We start from the raw sequence: 23,477 nt of genomic DNA on the forward strand, positions 1-23,477 counted from the left end.
GGAGGGCAGTGTTTTCACTGGCAGAGTCAGCCATTTATTTCATTCAGCTGAAAAATTTTATGTCATTGAAACCCAGCTGTTGTTAAAAAGCCAGGCCTCTGTTCTTTGGGTGCTCTTTATTATATATACCACCCCTGATTGTACAAAGTGTACATTTTCTGGGGCACAAAGCAGAGAGACCTGAGCTTGCATGGCAGTTAGACACCATGAGCTTTGCCTGCCTTCTTGGGGTGCATAAGGACTCCTGCAGGGGGCATGCCGCCCTTGGGTATGGACCTAGAAGCCTGAGGCCTGGTGCCAGGGACACCCAGGCTCCTGTTTCTGGCTCACCTCTGGGGAGGTCTTATGTGGTCCCCTTGGCAAGGGAAATCCCAGGCAGGTCCCCGTGTCACGGTGGGCAGCCCTTTGTGTTTCTGCTTCAGACCTCTGCAAATCCTGATCTCCCTATATTTTTTGTTTCATTGGTCTTTAAAATTGAAGCCCTCAAAGAGTCAGAGGCCCCGTGCCACCTGTGGAGTCAGCCATGCAGGAAGACCACAGCTCACACTCAGGGAGGAAGCAAAGCTTCACCAAAGGGCCAGGGAGCCGAGAAGGCCATTGGTGATGGGAAGGTGCCGACTGTGGTGCAGGGAGAGGATCCCAGGGCCCTTCGAGCTGTTCATAGACACTGGGTGTGGGTTGCAAATGTCCTCACCCCCTGCTGCCCCTCAGTGTCCTCCTGCAGTTCCTTCAACAGCCTGCCTCCTCCCTCACCTTCAGGTGTGCCCAGCCCTCTGCTTGGAACGCCCCTCCCTCAGCTTTCCAGGGTCATAGCTGGTCTCCTGAGGACCAGATTCATTGCCTGCTGAATGCTCCCCCAGTGCCTCACACATGCCCCAGCACACCTCAAACACCACACGATATCACGTTCCTTGCTCGCCTTGTCCTTCTGCACGTGGCTTCCCGGAGAGCAGTCACCTACTTGGGCCCAGCACCTGGCACAATGTCTGCACGGAGTGGACACCCAGGGGCATGCACTGAGAGGCAGGAGTTGAGGCCGGTGCAGTCAAGGGCCGGGCAGGAGCAGTGGTGCGGTTCTGTACACACAAGGCCGATCTGCAGCCACTAGGGGAGCTGTGCTTAGAATCCCGTGACCTCTTTTCCAGGCAGCCCCTTCAGAGTTCCTGTGAAGGATGTTGTGGACCCCAGCAAGGTCAAGATCACCGGCCCAGGGCTGAGCTCGGGCATCCGTGCCCACATCTTGCAGTCCTTCACGGTGGACAGCAGCAAGGCCGGCCTGGCCCCCTTGGAAGTGAGAGTTCTGGGCCCTCGAGGTAAATATGCATCTTGCCTTGCTGCAGACATTGACCTGCCCCAAGTGGGGGCCGCCCTACCCAGAGCAGGCACTTCGCTTTTGAGCTTGGTCATGAATGTAAATTTCTTAAATAACTTCCTTGCTCCATATTCTGACTTAAACAGTTGAAGTTCTTGCTTAGAAGGTAGGCAAGCCTCTTACTTCTCTAGTGATCTGTCTTTACCCCCATTTACTGTATGGCTTTAAGTGTCTTTTTAAGTAGTGAGGTAAAGCAAGGAGCTTTTGAACGCTCACAGATGATAGTTACAACTGCTTCATGACATGTTCCATTGTTTCTGGGGTGAACGTGGGTTGGTCTGGATGTGGGGGTGGCTAGAGATGGTAACCCTGCAAGATGCTTTGGTGCTCAACGCGGAACATGCTCAGGATTTCTGGAAGTGACAGATACTTGGTTCACATGACATAGGACTCTGTCAGTGTGCCAACTTCCTGGATACAGAGGGTCTCTTGGGGAATGGGCTTTGTTTACAATTTGGCCTGCCCTGTTGGCAGCCGGGAATTGGAGTTTGGTAAAACCGGCAGACCATTTTGGGACAAAGCCCCTGAAGTGCACTGAAATTTACCTTTTTTGGTAGGCAGTCACATTTCCTCTTCAGCCATTTAAAATGTGCCATTCTCTGCCAAATTTCTTTAATTATTTGGACTTTTTCCCCAGTGATGTGTTCTTGGTTTCACAGAAGTAGTAAATGGGGGCTTCCTTCTTTGAAGAGGAACTTTCTCCTTAATGGGGTTCAGCAGGAAGTTAATGTTCTTTGAGGCTCAGAGCAGAAGTGGTTTGGGGGAAATGAGGTCATGGGGTTGGAATCTGATTCTACAGAGTTAGTGAGCTTCAAGACCTCTGTGTGTGTGTGTGTGTGTGTGTGTGTGTGTGAGAGAGAGAGAGAGACACAGAGAGGGAGAGAGAGAGAGAGAAAGAGAGAGAGAGAGAGAGACTAAAACAGCCTTAGACAGCTACCTTTCCTATGGCGCACTGTGAAGTAACAGCCTTTTAATTTTAGCTGATGAGATGGATTCCCAGTCATGGCACAGCCCCTTGAAAGCCATTTCAGAGTTCTTTAAAGGTGACCCGAAGGGTGACTTTATGGAGACAGGTTTGCATTTTCCTATTGGCTGCTGCTGTGGTTTCTGTAACCCGAATCGTCTTGCTGGCCTCACCTCTGAAATTGCTTTATGCCCACCTTGTCTGCTGCTTAATGAGCATGTCACACTGTGACCTAACTCCGCAATTGATCCATCCTTGACACTCTAGTCCACGACTGGAACCTGGAGTGAGCCAACCCCATGCATGCCTTGATTGTGCTTTAACATAATCTAACCATCACACTGAGGGTCCCCCTTGCCCCATGAGATTGGCACCTCTCCTGCCTGCACCTGCACCCCAGCCTGCTGGTACTTTATTGGTCTTTGCTCAAAGGTGGCCACAACTCTTGACTGGCCAGCTCATTGATGAATTTTTGCTGTTCAGAGTTCTGGACTCTTTGGCCCTTTCTCATCTGTAGAATAAAATTGCCACATCTCCAGCATGCCTAACCAGCTGGAAAGGGTATAGCATGTCCACAGCCTGCATCTTCACCATACGCCCTCCAGCAGCAAGCGTGGGCAGTCTCCTTAATTAAGCTCTAGGGCTGACTGACAGTACTATAGCCAACAGAAAGCTAACAGTGTCTCTTAGAGTCATTTCTGCAACCGTGAACGGAGGACCCCGTCTCCTGTGATTTCTTAGGCCTCTGATTATGGCCTGCTTGCCTTTGTGTTACTTATCAGTGAAAAGCAATTGGTGATGAACGTGATCCCGCTTCAAACGCAGCCCAGGGTGGCGGGGAGGAAAGGCCCTGCAGTTCCTCAGACCTCTCCTTTCTGTTCTCAGGCCTGGTGGAGCCAGTGAACGTAGTGGACAATGGGGATGGCACACACACGGTGACCTACACCCCATCCCAGGAGGGGCCTTACATGATCTCTGTTAAATACGCTGATGAAGAGATCCCTCGTAGGTAAGCTCCTGATGCTTACAAAGCAGTCCCGACTAGCCTCAAGCCCACCCCTTTGTAGGATTGGCCCCCACTGCTCTGGTGGCCCACTCATAAATTCATTTTATCCATCAACCCATCCATCCTCCCATCCATCCACCCATCCACCCCATCAGCAATTGTCACTGAGAACCTGCGTGCTGGCACAGGTGTTAAAACTCACTGACCTTGATGTCTGTGGCGCCTGTTCTTGGCATTCCTCCCCTCCCTGCCCCGTGCCTTTGTTCCATTCAACCTTCTTTAACTTAAAAATGAGTTGAAATTACAAGGTTGGGAATCTTTAAAGAAATAGGGGATGCATTCATTTGTCAAAGTCTTTGTGGTGACCCTGCAAGTTGTTTTCTGGTTAGGACAGAGATTTTTACCTGAAGACGAGGTTGACAACAGTATGCTCAGAAGGCGTTGGGTGGAAACCTTGTTCCTCATTCATGTAATACAGAAATGTTGCTTATGCTCTACACTTCTCAGAACGGCCTCCAAAGCTTTTTTATCATAGCCTTAAAATTAAAAGGTTTCACCCATACTCCTAATATACACATTTTACATAAAGATGTACATATAGCTCTAGTCATATAAAATATATAATCTATAAGTTATATTTTATGTATCACTTTACTAATAGGTAATTCACCGTCTAAAGCATACTAAAAATAGAGAGTAAGAGAATGAGATAAAATATTAAAACTGAAGTTCCAATATTCTCTTCCCATTTTGGTGAACACCATGTTAGGGTAACAAAAGTGGGGTTAAGCACGTTCAGCCCGTGTTTCTCAAACTGATGTGGTAATTAGTTTGTATCCCATGGAATGCACTCGGGGGAAGCCAGTCCGTCCTGTGATGGTTACATGGTTGTGAATTTCTGCTGGATTTAAGGCACTTTGACGAAACTCATTGTCTTATCTGCTGTAGAAAGCTCCTCCTCAGTGCCAGCCTCTCTGTGTAAGAGACGTCAGACGGAGCTGGATACGTGTACCTGTACTGACTGGGGGCATGTATGTGTGTCTCTCAAGTCCCTTTAAGGTCAAGGTCCTTCCCACATATGATGCCAGCAAAGTGACCGCCAGTGGCCCGGGCCTCAGTTCCTATGGCGTGCCCGCTAGTCTGCCCGTGGAGTTCGCGATTGATGCCAGAGATGCTGGGGAAGGCCTGCTTGCTGTTCAGATAACGGTAACCTTGAGTTATTTTTTGGAGTCAGACTTTATTAATAAGACCTAATTTCCTGGCCAGGATAAGAATAAGGATTTTAATTGCCCATTTCTGATGCAAATGTTTGACAGCTTTTTCCCACCAGAGAATCAATAATTGTGAGAACAAGAGACCATGTTTGCCCTGAGGGGGCTGAAGGGATAGCACCACATACCAATTTGGTGAATCTCATGTATTTGATTCCATCAGTTCCTATGTTTTTCTGTAAGATATTTTAAGTAACTCATTAGATCAGTTAAGATGAAGTTGTGCTGCATATCACAGTAAAGCCCACAGGAAGGGTGCTTAGACACGTGGGGTTATTCCCTCCTGTCAAAGAGGCATGGAGGCCAGCCGCCTGGGTGCTGCGTGGCTCATCAGGGAAGCAGCCCCCCCTCCCTCAGCCACTCCATCCTGACGTGTGGCTTCTGTCCTGAAGGTCTCGGCGCTCGAACCCGCTGGCGCTGTGGCCGTCTGATCACGGGGCAGGCTGGAAGGAGGAAGAGAGGCAGAGGAGAAAAGGGGGCCTCCCCACTCAGTCGGCTATCTTAAGCAGCCCTGTCAGAAGCCCTCCTAAAGCTTCTGCTCCTTTCTTATTTGCCTGAGTTTTATCACAGGTCACATGACCTGGCCATCCCCAGTGGCCGAGCTTGCTAGGAAGTGGAGTCTTATAATATTCTGGGAGTGATGTGCGAGTCTAGCACGGGACCTAGATCTGAATTAGCGTCCTGTGACTAAAGAGAAAAGGGATAGTGGAGCTCATGGGGCATTAGCAGGAGCCTGTCTCCTTCCATCCCTACATTTCAACGGATGTTTTTTTACTTGAAGGAAAAAATTCCTAAAAGTTGACCATGTCTACCACAATGTTAAAGGGATCTGTGACCCTCTCCTTCCCTTACCAAAACAAAATTGTATTAGGCCAGCAATTCTGTCTCCTCCCACTAGAGGCACTAATTAATGAGCAAACTGTCAAGGTTTTCCCTAGAATGGTTTCTGCACCTTGATGATGGCATCCTAAACAGCATCTCTGTGTGATCCACAGGACCAGGAGGGAAAACCCAAAAGAGCCATTGTCCACGACAATAAAGATGGCACATATGCCGTCACCTACATCCCCGACAAGACCGGACGCTACATGATTGGGGTCACCTACGGGGGGGACGCCATCCCGCTCTCTCCCTACCGCATCCGGGCCACACAGACGGGTGATGCCAGCAAGTGCTTGGCCACAGGTGAGTGCAGGCCCAGGTCAGGAGTGTTGGGTTTGCAAGCAGAAAGCCATGCTCTGCCACATGATAGCTGTGTGATCATGGCAAGTTGCTCTACCGCTCTGAGCTTCAGTCAGACTCACACTAATGATCTTTTTTGAGAACATTTAAATTCAAGAAGCTCTTCTCAGGATCAGAGACTTTCTCCGGGTTATTGTAAAAATTAGATGAGGCCAGGCATGAAAAATGCTTAGCATGGTGCCAGGCACATGGAAGCTATTATTATATTGCTTTTGAAGTGGGTGCGTTTGTTAGAATCTCAGCCGTGATGGCAGCACCCATAAAAAGCAGCAAATTTATGCCTTTCTTGAGTAGGTGGTTTATTCAAGATTTGTTCACAAGCATTTCAGGTCAGCATTAGAGAAATACATTCAATGATCTAGGTTTTGCCTGAACACCTGGGGTGGATCCTGAAATCTCCCAGGAATCCTATAGGCGTATTTGAACATGCACTGCCTTTAATTTCTAAGGCCCAACTATTTGGCAGCCACAGGCCCTTTGATTTTCTAAGAACAGCTTCTCCAACTCTGACACTGCTCCAGCATATTTCAAAACATGAATCCCTGTCTCTGATATGAAGTAGACTCACTTCCCTTTAAATAAAACTGAATATAGGCTCCCCCTGGATGTATCCTATTTCTCCCACACTTTGTCTTATTCTGAATGAGGAAAAAAATCTTTCAGCTTTCAGGGCAAGCTTGTAAGTTACTCACCTTGGCTATTTTGGGCTCAAAAACTGTGAAATTTTGAAACACTGGCAAATCTTGTGTCTACTAGGTCTGTGCTGTGTGCCTGGGACAGCCAGGGCATGCTAACATTGGGTGGGGACTCGCTCCTTGCTTTCCAGGCCCTGGACCCCCACCCCCACCCCAGCTCAGGCAGAACCCTGAGCAGAAGATTCTGCTCAGCCTGGGAGCTCCTCTAGGCCACCCTCAGTCTGTCATTTAGAGCCTTCCACAAACTGGCTCTCGGCGTTCCTTCTACGACTCACTGTCTGAACATGTTCTTAGCATTCCCCATTGCTTCTACACACTGCCTTTGTTCTTTTTAGTTTCGCCAAACTGCTTTTGGTTCATATTTTCCTGCACGTGCTCCCTGGTGTGTGGGTCCTGTGGAAAAGGGCGCCTCACAGTCAGTGGTCATTGTTTGGGGACGGAGGTTCTGAATCTCCCCTAGCCAAGAATTCCTTCTGAATTCAGCCATTTCCCCTTCTCCCAGGAAGCCCTCTGTCAGTGTGGCAACTGTGGGGTATAACCTCTTAGAGTGTTTTGCATAGACGCGCTGCAGGACCCATCACTAAAAAACGATTGAAGTTTGCTTCTGTAACTAGTCGCCGCGCAGCATTTCCATGGCAGTTGGGCTGTCATTCGTCGTGCCCAGCCTGCTTCCGCCTGCCTGTTAGATCACGAGCACCCTGAGAAAGGAGACTATTTTGCTTACCTTTGTGTGTACCTGGCACTTAAGAAAATGCCCAGTGTGTGTTTGCTGGTGTAAGTTGACCCTCATCCCCACGCCCTTGAATGCTGGCAAACCAGATCTGACATTTGATTGACACTCAGAGCTTGTAGAATCCTTATTTAATGGGTAAAGATGGGGTGCTCCCTAGAGCAGCACCTTCCTTGGGTGACCTCTGGGACATCCTGTGTGTGGTGGCAGTTGACAGTGTCATGTTTATAGAGACAGCATGTGTGTGTGATTTGTTCTTGGGCCTCCAGGATGATGGTCTGTGGCTGAAGCTTCCATTCTCTTCTCCTGGACTTTTCTCCAGGTCCGGGAATCGCCTCCACTGTGAAAACCGGAGAGGAAGTGGGCTTTGTGGTTGACGCCAAGACAGCTGGGAAGGGGAAGGTGACCTGCACAGTTCTGACCCCAGACGGCACTGAGGCTGAGGCCGATGTCATCGAGAACGAGGATGGCACCTATGACATTTTTTACACGGCCGCCAAGCCGGGCACCTACGTAATCTACGTGCGCTTTGGCGGCGTCGATATTCCCAACAGCCCCTTCACTGTCATGGTAAGGAAAGGTCCTTCTCTAGAGCACACTGTCACCAGCAGAAACAATAGCCACTATCATTTGTTAAAGTCTGGCTAGGTCATCCCCTGCCACTATTTTTTTTCTTTCAAAATTTTTTCTTCAGCAGTCACTCAAGGAGTCCTGGACTGTGGGGTCCTGGAGTAATCTCCAGAAATGCAGAGCCCTTTGACTTTAAGTTTTTCGGGAATGTTGCCACCACCGAGGTATTCCTCATGCAAGGGGTCCTAGACAGCAGTTCAGAAACACTTTGACTAAAAATGTAAGCATCGCAGTTTTTATTCTGCATGTTTTTACTACTTCCTCCGCCCCCAGAGGAGAGAGGTTCAGGGTGCTGCTGTGTACTTGGCTTTGATATCCCAGGACTCAAAGTACCTTATTTTTGGAAAGATTCAGTCTTCTCATATGAGGGGCAAACAGCTTGTCTTTTGAAGCTACGAACATCTGGCATAAAGGGAAAAGCATTCTGCAAACCCCTGGGCCAGAGGTTGGCTAGCCTCGTTAATTTTCCATCTGAGAACTTTGAGATCTTCCTCTGATCATGAAGGTTCTTTAACCAGGAGAGAGATTAGAAACCTTAGGAGCGCTCCTGCGTTTAACTCTCCACGCCAAGGATCGTTGGCCCTTTTACAGAAGAGGTGTAAAGAGATGCATAGGGCCTCAGTGACCTGCCCCGTGCACAGCCTACAAAACCCCTTCTAATGATTTCACTTTAGGCAGCAATGGAGGAGGGCAGGAAGCCTCCCCTCCAAACAGAAGCCCAAGTCTGTCCTCAAACAGTGTAATCTTTTGTAGCTTTTTTTCACTTTTCATAGACGTTTGTTTATCTATAAACATTGTGCCAGAGATGTGGTCTTGTATATCTCAAGGATATAAACGCTTGTTAACTTTTGACACTGTTCCTTTGCGAGTGTTTTCCTCCTTTAGAGCAGAAAGAAATGCAGCTAGAAAGTTGGTGACCCTCTTATTTACAGAGAAGGGTTCCAGTTCCAGTTTGAAGAATCTGTGTTTAGCCCATGGTGGGTTTTGTCTGGTTAGGCAGAACGGGGCAGTGGGGAAGAGCTACCCCTGGACAGAGCTCCCAGCCCTGCCTGTGCAATGAGCCGGCAGGAGAGACCCTGTTAGGGGGGGTCTGGGTGGGAAAACCAGTGTGACTACGTTAAGGACCATTTTAGCAGATGAATCAGAGACCTGAAGTGGGGCCACCGAACTCATTAGGAATAAATGTCCCTAGAGTGCACACCAAGTGCAGACACACTGTCCCCGACCACCGATGAGGGGTAGAAGGGAGGAGCACCCCCGTACCTGGTTTTGGTCTTTATTTTCCAATCCCAATTTTTCTCCAGCCTTAACTAGGACTGACTTTCTGTTCATTCACTGGCTTCTTGTGGGTAGATTCCATGCCTCCCTGTACAGACTTAGGGACCAAAGGACATGAACGCCCGGGACTGCCTGTGCAGAGACTTCCTCAAGGAGGTGGGCAGGCTGGTTGGCTGAAGACGCCGCACAGGTGTGCACGTGAAGCCATGGGTCTAGCAGCTTTCTGCCTCGTTAGCCATTGAAAGCTCTTCCTCCCAGCCGGTGTGTGCCTGTGTTGCCCCAATCTCTGGGGGCCCTAGAAGCGGGGGATAGGGCTGTTTCAATGTTGAAGTTCACAGAGCTGCCTTTGGAAATGAAGCCCCCTTTCTGCAGACGCCAAGTACACTAGAAGGACCAAGGTGGTCCCGGAGGCCCTCCTCTGCAGGGCAGGCCTGCTGGTTCTGGTTGTTTCTTGTGGCAGGGAGGGGGCTGAGGGGGCTCCCCCATTCCCAGGTCAGTTGGATCAGGAGCGTGAAGTCTGTGATTTTTGAAAACGAATTTAGAAAGACTTTAGAAACACTGAGCTACTTACCGAGTAACGAGGCCACTTTCCTAGTTTCATGGTGCAGTGGTGACTTGTGGTAGTTTTTTCCTGCATGCACCAGACGCCCTGGTTCCTTGCACCCTGCACACGGCCCTCTGCAGCTTGCTTGCTTCCCTCAGTAGGCTGTGGACGCCTGTGTACATTGGCTCATCAGACACGACCACCTCTTCAGAATGGCTGCACAGCGCTGTGCTGTACAGATTTACTTCACTGACTTCCTGCAGATGGACATGTTAGGCTGTTTCGGGCTCCCACAACCATTAACAGTTCTAGTAAAACACACATCACTTGTCTGTGGACTTTTCTGCTAGTAATTCTATAGGCCTATTTCCTGAAAGTGGGGGTCGTGGGTTCAGAGGGCATATGGATTTGACCTATGAAGAGGGGATGCTGATGGCTATCCAGAGGGTTGGGAAGAATGGAGGCTCCCACTAGGGCAAGGGGTTCCCTGCTATACAAGACAGAGCAGGTGGGGAGGATGCAGCCTCGGGTTGTAGAATCTACTGCGTCGATGTTCCTCCAGTGTGACTCCCAACTAATCTCCCTTTACCACTGACCAGGCCACAGATGGGGAAGTCGAGGCCGTGAAGGAGGCACCAGTAAATGCATGTCCCCCCGGATTCAGGCCCTGGGTACACTTTTGCTTTTTTATGTTTTGTGTTTTTATTCCTTTTTTTGCATTTCTATATTTACTCAAGCCTTCATTTCAGAAAAGCTGCAGCCTGCTTCTGGGGATTGCTTTAGCCCTCTGGGTGTCCTGGCCATTGTTTGTCCTCCACTGATCAGTCCATCACAATGATCCCCACTTTCTCTGTAATGGGGCCCACCTGGGGCATCATACGCACTCCACGAATCGCCAGCCATCACGCCTTTGATCACGCTCGGTTTGTCTCCGCGTTTAAAGGGAAAGACAGACAGCTGTCTTCACTCTCAAAGCGCCCCTTGCACATTTGATTTCTGTCCAGGGGGAGAGCCACCCGCTGCTACTTTCTGCCACTTAAAATGCACCTTCTTTTCCAGGCCACAAGCAACTAAACCTTTCCAGGTGGAACCTCTTGGGACTCACAGACATTGCTGTCTCTCCCCTCTCCACTTTCTCATGGGCACTGCTGGGAATTTTACAAGCCAACTGCCTAGTGAACATTAGCAATCGGTCGGCATGCCCTTCCAATCCCTCAGGTTCCAGGCCGGCCCTGGCTGCTTAGGCAGAGGCCTGCTGCCGGGCAGCCACCGCCCCGATCCCGGCTGCAGTAGCTTGCAGAATTCCCAGCTGCTCTGCCTCCTCTGCTTCCCCGGCCCACGCCATTGTCCGCTTCGCCCAGTGACTGCTGCTTCCTGTTTTCAGGTGACCGAAGAGGCCTATGTCCCAGTTAGTGACATGAACGGGCTGGGATTTAAGCCTTTTGACTTGGTCATTCCGTTTGCCGTCAGGAAAGGAGAAATTACTGGTAAGCACTTCCCTGAAAGCCGTCTGGGTCTCACTGGCTCCACCAGCTCCCCACAGGGAGCCCTGGAGGTGCTCCCACCCGCCCCCTGAGACTGCGGAATGGTGTGTGTGTGCGCGTGTGTGTGCACGCCTGAAGAGTGGTCGGTTTATAACTAGCTTTCCTCCTGGAGAGGCTGGGGTTCTCTCCAGGTTAATAGCTGCTGTGTTTAGCTGCCCCTCCACCGTCAGGTGCCTAGACCCCCTTTTGTCCCATCTTCTCTTAATTCTTCCACTTCTCCGGATATGACAATGACACTGAGGTCTCCTGGGCAAGAGTCCTTCTCAGCCTCCTTTGAATGCTTGCTCTTCTCAGAGTTGAGGGCCTCGTCATCCTACTGGCCTATTCAAGTCCTGTTTGAGCCTCTGATTTGTCAGTACAAAAGTAGAAAACCCTTCACTTAGGAGTTGCCTGCTGCATTTTTGGATTTCCGCCGGGTATTTGGGGCAGTGAGTGTTCTTGGATCTGAAGACTTTTCTTTTGAAGGTCTTTGTGCTCGGCTTTCCGGGGAAAGTCGCTGGTGGGCTCACTACTGTGCCTCCCTGTGCTCCAACAGGAGAGGTCCACATGCCTTCCGGGAAGACGGCCGCCCCGGAGATTGTGGACAACAAGGACGGCACGGTCACCGTCAGATACGCCCCCACAGAGGTGGGGCTCCACGAGATGCACATCAAATACATGGGCAGCCACATCCCTGGTGAGTCGGGCTCGGCGCCTAGCCGCACGGCCCGTAGGCATCCAGGATTCAGAGATCCGCACATTCGGGAGGTTTGCAGAGACATGCAGTCGGCTGCTGCGTGGGGAACGGTTCTCGGTGCCAGGTTTGGGAATGCAGTATCGGCATCCCTGGGAAGCTAAAGAGCCTGTGGCCCCAGCATATGCAGCTCATTTCCCAAAGGGATGGTGCGGCGAAGCATCCTGGGTCAAGCGCAGGCCCCCGGGTCTGTGATGATTTGTGTTTGTCACTATGCCAAGTGTGGCCAAGGGTGAGCCGGGAGAAAAAGTGTGAGGCACACTGAGGGGCCTGCAGCCTGGCCCGCTGAGCTCTGCATGGCATTGGGGGGCCAGGGTGGGAAGAGGACAAGCTGACTGATGGTCACACTGCCTGTGACAAGGAGAGCCAGCTCAGGTTTCATGTCCATCGGCCAGTACCGTGTCATTCTTGTTCTCTCTCTTTTTTAATCATTTAGATAGCTCTTCAATTTCGTACTTTGAGCAGGCGACATATTCACATAGTTTAAAGATGAGGTAGAGAAAGGTTTCCTTCTCGCCCATGTGTCCCTCCTGCCCTCTCCTTGAACCTGGCTGTTGTTAATTTTTTATGCTGGGTTTCAGAATATTTTAAGACTCTACAAGCAAATGGGAATCCAGATTCTTAATCCTTCCTTTTTTACATAAAAGAGTCTCCCATTGTACATGTCACTCTGACCTTGTCCTTTTCCATCTGACAGTATCCAAGAGAGCTTTGCACGCCTAAATGATAGAGCATGTTCATGGTGTCCCAGAATTTGGATAAACCATTACGTGTGTCCCCGTGTCCCCACTGGAGGACATTTAGGTTCTTCCTGTCTCTTCTATCACCAGTCATGCTGTACTGATAGCCTTTTGCAGCCGTCACGCGTGAAGGTGGAGCCGAGATTTCATTCGGGCAGGGGGCATTGCTGGGCACTGATACAGGCATTTGTGTTTTTGAATACTCTTGCCAAATTGCCTTTCTTTGGGCGCTCTTTGCATGAACGCACCCACCAGCCATGAAAGTGAACACCTGCTTCTCCACCAATTAGCAGTGGGAATATGCTGCCGAATTTTTGGATCCTTGCCAAATTGATAGTTGAACCAAAAAAACAGTATCTGAGTGTTGCTTTTTTGTACTTGCGAATGAGATCGAGCAACTTTCTATATGGCTAAGTACTATTTGTATTTCTTTTTCTGTGGCTCGAACGTTTGTATCCTTGGCCCGGTTTTTCTCTCTGGTTATTGGCCTTTGTCATACCAGTTTCTGAGACCATTTAAATATTGGAGAGATTAGCCCTTTGTGATAGACGCTGCAAATATCCCAGTTTGATGTTTGCTTTAGTGTTTGTGTATATGTGTGTATAATATTTGTTTAGAGCAAAAATGTATTCTCTGCTTCTATTGAAATATTCTAAAATGCAGATAAAGAAAGAGCAGAAAAATGTCTCTCCCATTTTCCTTCTGTTTCCACTACTGGTATCTCATCAGACATTGCTCTCTGCCTACAGTCATACATACAATTTTGTTCTATTTTAAAGGAATGGGATAATTGTTATATAGCAACATGGCTTTTCTCTTTTTAATGCAGCGCATTATGGATAATCTCTCAAGTTAGTACATACACATCTCCTTGGTTCTTTGTAATAACCAATGTTCATTTAACCAGCCCCCTGTTGTCGGACCCTGGGTTTTTTTCCTAACTGGCATGTTATGACTGTGGAAATGAGGTACTTGGCCGGGGCTGGGAGGAGGGGTGGGTGGATAGGACTGCAGGTGGGGAGGGTGGCTCTAGGTCTTAAATTTGAAAGGCGCTAGAAATGGCCTTCCCCTGAGACCTTGTGGTTGTGTTCCCTCTGGTGGCGGGTCATCTCTCCGTGTGGCCAGCTGTCTCCCGTATTTGCCAAGCTGAGCTGATACCCCTGCCTTAGGCCCCTCTGGTCTGCAGCAGCCTCAGGGCTGGTTGTCTTGTGCAGCAACTGAAGGAACAATAGTGAGTAGACCCCTTGGGGTGTCTGTGGATGGTGAGCTCCACCCAGGCCTTATTTTGCCTCCTACCTCTGTGCAGGAGACATCACACCTGCCAACTGTTAGGTGAACATTAAGACACCAGTTGTCCGACGTATTGCATCCCCCCTTCAACGAGTCCCAATTCTGTGTTCTTTGCAAACCCAGAGAGCCCGCTCCAGTTCTACGTGAACTACCCCAACAGTGGGAGCGTTTCTGCCTACGGTCCAGGCCTGGTGTATGGAGTGGCCAGTAAAACCGCCACCTTCACTATCGTCACCGAGGATGCAGGAGAAGGTACTGTGTGGTTTATGTCATACACTTTCAGCCTTCCATTTGCAGAGCTCAGTGGACATGGTTCCAGGGCAGCTGATAAACATAAGGCTGTGGAAGAGTAGTATTTTTCTTACCTTTTCTGTCACCCAAATCTCTTATGGAGGGCTGCTGTCTTCTACAAAACTTTTGACACCGTTTGTGTTGTGGTTAAAATCAGATGTGTGCTGTGAAATGTTCCATGTGATGTGCCTGAAATGTAAGTGTGTTTGGGTGCGGATGTTTTGTTCTTGTTCTTTTACATGTTTCTAGAACCGCATGAGTTATTAGTGATTAAAAAAAAATGAGGTAAAACTCTGTGCCCGCACCCATTGTCACCATGGAGATTTCTAAATTTGTGGTTCTAATGGGATTTTTATGATGGCCTCCAGGGCCCATCCAGCGGTGCCAGTCTGTGTGTGACTCTCTCCTGTATGTGCAGTTGGCATCCACCCCTTTTTTGTCCCACACATGTGGAAGAATAGAGAACACTTTAGGTCCCTCACAGTGGACTGTCATCTCAGTGGGGCGTTTTTACCACATAATCGCTTTGTTCTGCCATATGCCCCTTGCCCGTGGCTTATGTGACATGCTTCATCTGTCAGCCCAGCGTGACAGGCACCTGGCTGAGCTGTTAGCTCTTGAAACAAAGGAACAGTCCCTCCCTGACACCCTCCTTCCCGGCTCCCATTCACAGGAGGCCTGGACTTGGCTATTGAGGGGCCCTCAAAGGCCGAAATCAGCTGCATTGACAACAAAGATGGGACGTGCACAGTGACCTACCTGCCCACCCTGCCAGGCGACTACAGCATCCTGGTCAAGTACAACGACAAGCACATCCCTGGCAGCCCCTTCACAGCCAAGATCACAGGTGCGGTTGGCTGGCGCTCCAGGCGTCTCCCTGACAGCCTCCCCCCATCAGATGGGGCAGCACGCTAGGCATCTGCTTGAGCTTAAGGTTTTACAGACACTCCTTGGGACCCAGGGGTGCAGAGCCCACTCTGGGCTGACTGAAGTTCTTCCTTAGCTGCTCCCCCAGGGAGAAACAAGCACTGCCATTCGGAGTGTTTACTTTGGGCCAGTCTGACACCAGCCTGCAAATAAGAGGCCCCCAGCTAGACGCTTTCAAGTAATACCTGTTGCATGACACAAGCTCAAAGGTGCCCCCCAGCATCATGACCAGTTCGATTTTCTCTCCATTTTACAGGTGGAAAAACTGAGACTGGGGGAGGTAGTGGCTTAGCCAGGTTCACACGTGGGTATTCTGGGATTCAGATCTGGGTTATTTGATTCAAAGCCGATGCCCCTAATCTCTGCTCCTGTGTTCAGATCATGGTCTCAGTGGTTTATAGAGAAGATTATGGGGACGAGGTTCTCACCCTGAGGTGCTGGACATCTGGGAAGCAGCTGGCAGCCCTGTGTGGAGCACGAGGAGTGTTCACCCGAGGAATCCCCAAGGGGGTGGCGGCAGGTGGCCGACTCTGTTAGAGGTGGTCTGAGAGGGCTTACGTCCCGGGTTCCCACCAGCTCCTAGCCTTCCCCTTCACCATGCAAAAGTTGGTTCGGTCTGCTCATTGTCTGAGGCACGTTTTTTTCCACTTAGATTAGGGAAATTCACTCTCTTTCGTCCATCTGTCAATGGCCTGGGGAGCGAGAGCTCCGCAGAACTGGGGTGACCACATCTAATGGGGCTGTGTTGGGGGGTTTCCCAGATGACAGCAGACGGTGCTCTCAGGTGAAGCTGGGCTCTGCCGCTGACTTCCTGCTCGACATCAGCGAGACCGACCTCAGCACCCTGACAGCCAGCATCAAGGCCCCGTCCGGCCGCGACGAGCCCTGCCTCCTGAAGAGGCTGCCAAACAATCACATCGGTGAGCCCAGGCTGCCTTTCTGGCTGGAGCCGGGATGTCATGGGTTGGGGCTGGGCGTCCTCAAGTCTTTCCTGGGAAACGGTGGCACCTCGGGGGGGTGATGCACTAGGCCTGCTGGGTCATGCGCAGGACAAGAGCCCAGGTGTGTTTCTGCAGGTTGCAAGGAAGTTAGGAAGGAAACCTATTTCCATTCTTGTGAGCGTGTCTCCCTCCCACTCCTTCCCCTTTGCTCCCACCGTGCAAACCCCATTCTGTGCTCTGGTTCAGGCATCTCCTTTATCCCCCGGGAGGTGGGCGAACACCTGGTCGGCATCAAGAAGAATGGCAACCACGTGGCCAACAGCCCCGTGTCCATCATGGTGGTCCAGTCTGAGATCGGGGACGCCCGCAGAGCCAAAGTCTACGGCCGCGGCCTGTCAGAAGGACGGACTTTCGAGATGTCTGACTTCATCGTGGACACAAGGGATGCAGGTCTGTGGGCACCCAGGGGAAAGGCCCAGAGCTCATGGGGACTGTCTTTTCGCGCAGGCTGCTCTGTCTTTTCATGTACAAACCCCTTTTCTTTCTTAGCATCCTTCCAGCTGAGGCCCCCGTGACCTTGGCAAAGCAGGGATTGTGTTCTAGGTGAAGAAACAGGCTCACAAGAGGGGTTAACAGCCCGTTTGCTTTGGCATTTGAACCGAGAGCTACACTAGCTCACAGCCTGTTTTCTCACTGTCTGCTCCCACCATTGTTCCCAGCTTCCTGGGGTCTCCTGTCTGGACTCATCCCAAGCAAGCAAGGTCATGCTGGGGTGAGCAGTGCTCTTGTGGAAATGGGAATCTCTTCCTATTTCCTCTTCAACGTGGTGCGGCTTAGGTTGGGCCCCTCCAAACCGCGCCACCTCCCAGGGTCCTTATCTTCTGCTGTCTCGAGTGATGGCTGTATTGGTGACCTGTAGGCAAATTCACAGTCCCGAAGAGGGGGCTGAAGATGCGCCGGTTCTGCTTGCTGACGCTCAAGTTGTTAAACCTTCAGAGCTGCTGTCTCAGCAGTTCCTGGGCTGGACATCCAAGGCAGCTGGGGGCAGTTTAACAATTCAAATTCTCAAGCCCGGGCTGGTGATAATGCCCCAAGGCAGCATGTGCCATTCTTGGAGGCCTGTGGGCAGAGGTCTTCCTGGGTGGGGTTCCGCAGCACACGTGCTGGGGGAACAGTAAATGCCTAGTTAACTCGAGAAAAGAGTTCCACTGTGTTCAGCTGGTTACTTCACTGCAGCATTTCTCAGAGCCTCGAACCTGCTCCTTGTCCCACGGTTCCCCAACAGGCTGCCACTACTATCTTTCTGCAGCTGGAAATAACATTTTTGTAGTTTCTGGGGTTGGACGTCCTTTCCACTGGCATCAAGCTCCCCCTTCCCCATGAACTGCTCTCACAGCTCACGGGCTAACGTGTTGCAGGTTACGGCGGCATATCCTTGGCCGTGGAAGGCCCCAGCAAAGTGGACATCCAGACAGAAGACCTGGAAGACGGCACCTGCAAGGTATCCTACTTCCCCACCGTGCCCGGCGTGTACATAGTCTCCACCAAATTCGCCGACGAGCACGTGCCCGGTACGTCTGGCCCCCTCTCCCCGCTCCGTCTGATGCTTGCGTTTTCCCTAAATGCTGTGCCTCAGCCTTTGGGCTGCTCACGGGGGCCTCTCGGTCCCTGCAGGCAGCCCATTTACCGTGAAGATCAGCGGGGAGGGAAGAGTCAAGGAGAGCATCACCCGGACCAGTCGGGCCCCGTCTGTGGCCACCGTCGGGAGCATCTGTGACCTCAACCTGAAAATCCCAGGTGCGCACGGGGGACTTTTGGCTCAGGGCAGTGGGTGCCATTAGAAAACAATTCGGGGCATGGCCCAGAACGTGCTGGCCAAGTCCACTATGGGTGACTGTTTTAGTTAATTTATGTATTTATATATGTTATATTTATTTACATTTTTACTATTTATTTTCACAGAGACCCATCCAGGCAAAATAAGTATTTACCTGCTACCTTTTTTTTCTTCCCAGTGAAAATAGCCTTACTGTGTCATCATGGGCGACAGTAGATAAGCTTTTAGATTGTAATTTACTGTCTGTCCAACAAAATAATGTCAGTGAGAGACTGGCCCTGCTGATGCCAATATCTGGAAGCACTTAAGGAGTATTCAGTCCATCGCATCCTTCCAATGTCCGTTCATCTCTTTCATTCCTAAAATTTGAATCAGTTTGTGCTGTCAGGCAGGATGGCCATGGATCACATAAATGGACATTTCTGTTGGACATGTGGTCCAGGCCCTTTATTAAAGAACCCTCCCAAAGGGCCTCTGTGAGTGTGGGTTTGGGAATCCTTCTGTGGAGTTTGCCTAGCTGTGGTAGCGATGGGAAGTCGAAATCATCTTCGGGTGCAGCTCGCATGGTGATGCGGAGAGGGGGCTGTTCTTCCTACACTGCATTGTCCCCTTTCTTGTGTGGTGTATCTATTTATCCTCCTCCTCAGTTATAGTCAATGGGCGCTTCCCGCCGTGAATCGCCCCTGTAGTGTCCAGACAGAATCATGCAAAAAAATGGGCTTCCATGGATTGTGACCATGAAAAGCTTATCTGCCTAAAAGTGGGGGAAGTGTCACCTCATATGCCACCGTGCAGGGCTTGTGGCTCACATCGAGGCACAGAGCTGCACCCCAGGTGCCTACAGCCGCATGGCCATGTGGGGTCGCTGACAGAACACTCTTGTGCACTTGTTGCACGCTGTATCGTGGGCAACTTCCACGTCAGAACATACACTGCCACATCATATTTTTAACAACTAAGTAAGATTCCAGTAGTGTCTCGGGTGCCATCCTTCACTGGGGAGTCCCATTTCATGCAAACTCATTTCCACCCCTCGACTCTGTGTTGTTCGCCACTGCGTGCCCACGTGGCGTCACGTCGGATGGATGGTGGGGCTGACAGGCTGGCAAGTACCAGATGCTGCTCTGCCTTGGCAGACTGCCCTCAGAGGGCAAACTGGTGCCCGACTGCCCATTCCACCCCCAGCACTGGGCACTCTCATTCTCACTTTGACCAGTTAGATGGAAAATCCGGTGTCCCATGTCCAGTTTCATTACTCTGATCATAGTGACATGGCCTGCATTTTCATTTACTTTTCATTTGACATTTTGCAAATTACCTGGTCGTCCCCTTTGCTTGGTTCCTGCGGAGCCAGGGGGATCTCGTCTTTGTGGGATGCGCACAATTACCTGGGCCTTAAAGCCCTCTGGCTCTTCCCTCATTTCTGTTCTGTTTGGTCACTTGGCAGCAGGCAACTCCGGGTGAGATTCACTTTCGCCCTCATCCCTTAAATGATCCTGTCTCGTTAGTTAGAAGGGAGCACAGCTCACCAGCTTCCAGATGTCCTCAGGCCCCAGGCCATGAGGGGTGACCCTCTCCTCAGCCCCCCTTCCTTTCTCCTCTGTCCTCAGGGCTTAGAGTCGTGAGCTGCTCAGCCCAGATCCTGTAGGGCTGGTGGGTGCCGCTTCAGGTGCCTCTAGGTGACCTCACCTGGCCACCCAGCATGTGGTGTGCCTGTCTCACCACGCCAGTGCGGGCATGGTTGTCAGCATGGCATGCTCACTGCTGGCGGAGTGGACATGGTCTGCTTCCCGGGGTCGGGGACCCGAGGCATCGCTTCTCTGAAAGCTTGGCCTCTGGTCTCAGGTTTGCTCCAAGCTTTACTCACACATGGTTTTCGCTTTGCTGTGGGGACTGACGTGTGTTCACCTTTTCCCACTAAATGCATTTTGTCTTGTTGCCTCAAAGAATGCCAAGGCCTCTTGACAGTGAGGAATGACCATTCTTAAGTTCTCCATCCTTACCTGCCCTTGGAAAATAGCCCCTGTGAGCATGACGGATGGCCACATGTCACCTTTGGCCTAGAAACATCTGCGTTACCATAGTTTTTACTTACCTGCTGCAACTAACAGCTCAGGCTCTGGTTTGAAACCGCCGTGTGGTGGGATTAGCTCCAGCCAGGAAGGCTGTGAAAGACTGTGGGGCGAGTCAGCGTCAGTGTCCACGGAATGCTCTCTGCGCTGGGGACTGTGCGCTCCCTCCGTGCTGGCCCCGCCGCCCAGGGACCCAAGGGAGGGTGGGGGCCTCCAGCCTGAAAGCGAGGAAGCCTGAGCACGCCTCACCCCTGCTGCCCGTGCGCGTGTCCCGCTCTGCCCCAGGCCCTCTCCCTCACACTCCTGTCTTTCCCCCCAACCCCACCCCACTTCAGAAATCGACAGCAGCGACATGTCGGCCCACGTCACCAGCCCCTCCGGCCGCGTGACCGAGGCAGAGATTGTGTCCGTGGGGAAGAACTCGCACTGTGTCCGGTTTGTGCCCCAGGAGATGGGTGTTCACACGGTCAGTGTCAAGTACCGCGGCCAGCACGTGACCGGCAGCCCCTTCCAGTTCACCGTGGGGCCGCTCGGAGAGGGGGGCGCCCACAAGGTCCGGGCAGGGGGCCCCGGCCTGGAGAGAGGAGAAGCAGGAGTCCCAGGTGAGCGTCCTGAGTTCCCGGTGGGCTTTGTTGTGGAGAATACGAGTCGGTCCTGCAGCGTCTGCACCCTGCTCTCTTCTCCCTGTTCTACGGAGTGGATGTGGTTTGTGTGATTCTGATGGTGGTGTTGGGGGCATTCTTTACGCCAGGCTTCTGTGGCTAAATACATTTGGGAATTGCTCACTTGCCCGAAGCCAAACAGTTTTCTTGCTGAGGAACCGCTTGGAGCCGGTAATTAGCGACTATGTGTCGTGAGTCTCTAAGGGGAGCAGAGCAGTGAAGCTGTTTCCAGGGCATCTTGCAGGGCTGACGTTCAGTGGAATGCACCACAATTCTACCAAACCGATTATGCAACGTCCCTTCCAGTGGTGGTTGCTGGGGGGAAGGTCTGGGAGGACAAAACAACATTTTCCATTTTTTTCTGGTTCAGTTTGGGTGTCTTCAAAGACGCCTGATTTCCCCTGACATTAGTAATCATGGCTGGTGCCCAGGAAACCTCAGTGATGCTTTCCCTCAGGTCCTGCTCAGGGTTAGAGAGAGAACAGCTGACATCAGGCATTACCTGGCACTGTGAGTTTGAGTAAGACGTCGGGCCTATGCCGGGCTGGGTCACTAACCTGGTGTTTCTCTATCTCAGCTGAGTTCAGCATCTGGACCCGGGAAGCGGGGGCCGGGGGCCTCTCCATCGCTGTTGAGGGCCCCAGTAAGGCCGAGATCACATTCGATGACCATAAAAACGGATCGTGCGGTGTGTCCTATATTGCCCAAGAGCCTGGTACGTACACAAGGGCCAACTGAGGACATTTTCCTTGTTCAGGGATGGTGAGATTGTAAGGAACGAAAACCCATCAAGCTAGCTTGAGAAGAGAGGCACTTACAAATATGGGCCCATGCGAGCACCAGCTGCCAGAGATCCAGCCAGGCCTTAAAGGGGCAGGAATCTCTGTTCTCACTGCCTCTTGTCCATCCCCATGGGTCCCTGTCTCGTGCTTATGTTCAGCTGCTTCGTTCTTTCCACTGACCAGCCTCTCTCTGCCCTCAGCCTCTGGCTGGTGCAGCTGCCCCAGAAGAGTGGCCTCGGCATCTGAGCTCCGTCCTGCAGGGGTTCTCAACCCCCTCCAGGCCACAGACACCTTTGGCATCTGGAGAAGCTTGTGGGGATCGTTCTCAGGATAATGTTTTGAAACACAAAATTAGACAGATTGGAATGTAAAGAAAATCATTTATATTAAAATTTAGTTATCAAAACCTTAAGAGAAATGAGTAACAGCAACATATACATGTCTTCATTAATACATTAAATCAAAAGATTGGGGGACGTCTTTTAGACCTTAATTTCGAAATAGCGGTGTGTAAGTCATGTGTCAAGATATATGTAAAACTGTAAAGTGCTACAAAAATAGCTGTAATTTTTGTTGGTGATAAAGTCACAAGTCCTCATATGCTGTGGATGTTTGCCAACATTTCTAAAGAAAGGAAATGCCAGGTTTCACTTAGAGGTTAGTAAAAATAAAGCCACATTTTTTTTTCCCATTCAAGTTTTGTGGATTTCCTGAGTTCTGCACACAGGCCCTTTGGGGAACCCCGAGGCCCCAGGTTGAGAATCTGTGCCCTTGCCCAAATCAGAAAAGCAGACTGGCCCAGCCTCTGCCAGGCAACCACGGCCTTGGAGGAGGGCAGGGTCTCCTGGAAGGCATTGAAGCCCTAGGTGAAGAAGCAAAAACCTTCTCTGGAACCACTTCCCGGAGCCTCTGAAATGATGGGAATTTCCTGTCCGCACAGGTAACTACGAGGTGTCCATCAAGTTCAACGATGAGCACATCCCCGAAAGCCCCTACGTGGTCCCCGTCATCGCGCCCTCTGACGACGCCCGCCGCCTCACTGTTCTGAGCCTTCAGGTGAGACACAAGGAAGCATCTGTCCCCTTGGCCACAGGCCAACCAGTGAGACCCTGGAGTCCTGAGGCCGCTTCAATCACCCCCCCCATGCCGAGAGCCCCAGCCCTTCTGACCCCAGGCATTGACTGCCCCGTGGCAGTCAGCTGCCCAGGCAGTGAGGACGGGAGATGGTTGAGGGCAAGCAGAACCAGCTTCGGTCAACAGAACACCTCAATGTTTGGGGACAAGTCTGTCTTTTAAATATTTATTTAAGGGAAACAAAGGGGGCCTGTTAATAATTATTTAAGGGACAAGGAAAGCTTTCAAAACAAAGCAGACGCCAAACAGTCCAGTCATGTTCAACCTGCTGCTGTTGGCTTCCTCAAGAAAGTCAACTGCGATTTATTTTATTACTGTTTATTTACAATACATGTGCCAGGCACTGTTACCGCATTAAACCCTTGGAACAGCCTGGTGAGTGAGTTTCCCTTGATCCCATTTTAAAGATGGAAAAACTGAGATGCAGAGAGTCTGTGGCTCCCAGAAACCAGCTAGTAGGGTCAGAGTAACTTCTTAACAGAGTTCCCTTTGTGGCCGACTTAACTAAAACCTACGGAGGGAGATAAACCCAGTGGCTCCACAACCTGTGTTCTTAACAGCAGCCTCCTTGATCCCAACCCTGGCACTGTGGCGTGTGATGACATAGTCCACCCTATAGGAAAGGCGACTTTTCTCCTTGTCATAAACAGGTCACTTAATTCAAAGTTACATTAGAGCCTTCAGCCAAACTATGAACCACTGGGGATCCCTTTGAGTGTTTGCTCAGGTCACTGAAAAATAATTAGGTGTCTGAGTCAGGAGTAGCAATTCTGTTGTGTAGTAACACCGGAA

At 50.9% G+C, this 23,477-nt stretch overlaps 1 protein-coding gene across 4 annotated transcripts in view; it reads left to right on the plus strand.

The window, feature by feature from the left end:
* The window catches only part of FLNB (filamin B), a 128,121-nt gene that overhangs the window by 91,652 nt on the left and 12,992 nt on the right, over nt 1–23,477 (plus strand). The window contains exons 25-42 of one of the 4 annotated variants that reach the window (XM_037019380.2): nt 1,146–1,313; nt 2,353–2,445; nt 3,222–3,345; nt 4,392–4,548; nt 5,609–5,798; nt 7,603–7,850; nt 10,332–10,403; nt 11,117–11,219; nt 11,812–11,952; nt 14,163–14,291; nt 15,004–15,177; nt 16,019–16,177; nt 16,445–16,648; nt 17,617–17,769; nt 17,873–17,995; nt 20,443–20,709; nt 21,347–21,484; nt 22,492–22,607. In XM_037019380.2, the coding sequence (XP_036875275.2) occupies nt 1,146–1,313; nt 2,353–2,445; nt 3,222–3,345; nt 4,392–4,548; nt 5,609–5,798; nt 7,603–7,850; nt 10,332–10,403; nt 11,117–11,219; nt 11,812–11,952; nt 14,163–14,291; nt 15,004–15,177; nt 16,019–16,177; nt 16,445–16,648; nt 17,617–17,769; nt 17,873–17,995; nt 20,443–20,709; nt 21,347–21,484; nt 22,492–22,607 (2,759 nt within the window). The remainder of the gene's footprint in view (nt 1–1,145; nt 1,314–2,352; nt 2,446–3,221; nt 3,346–4,391; nt 4,549–5,608; nt 5,799–7,602; nt 7,851–10,331; nt 10,404–11,116; nt 11,220–11,811; nt 11,953–14,162; nt 14,292–15,003; nt 15,178–16,018; nt 16,178–16,444; nt 16,649–17,616; nt 17,770–17,872; nt 17,996–20,442; nt 20,710–21,346; nt 21,485–22,491; nt 22,608–23,477) is intronic. The other 3 variants (XM_073230761.1, XM_017656809.3, XM_017656811.3) reach the window with 3 other exon arrangements.

The sequence above is a fragment of the Manis javanica genome, chromosome 3 (genome assembly GCF_040802235.1).
Source record: "Manis javanica isolate MJ-LG chromosome 3, MJ_LKY, whole genome shotgun sequence".
NCBI classification, from domain to species: domain Eukaryota; kingdom Metazoa; phylum Chordata; class Mammalia; order Pholidota; family Manidae; genus Manis; species Manis javanica.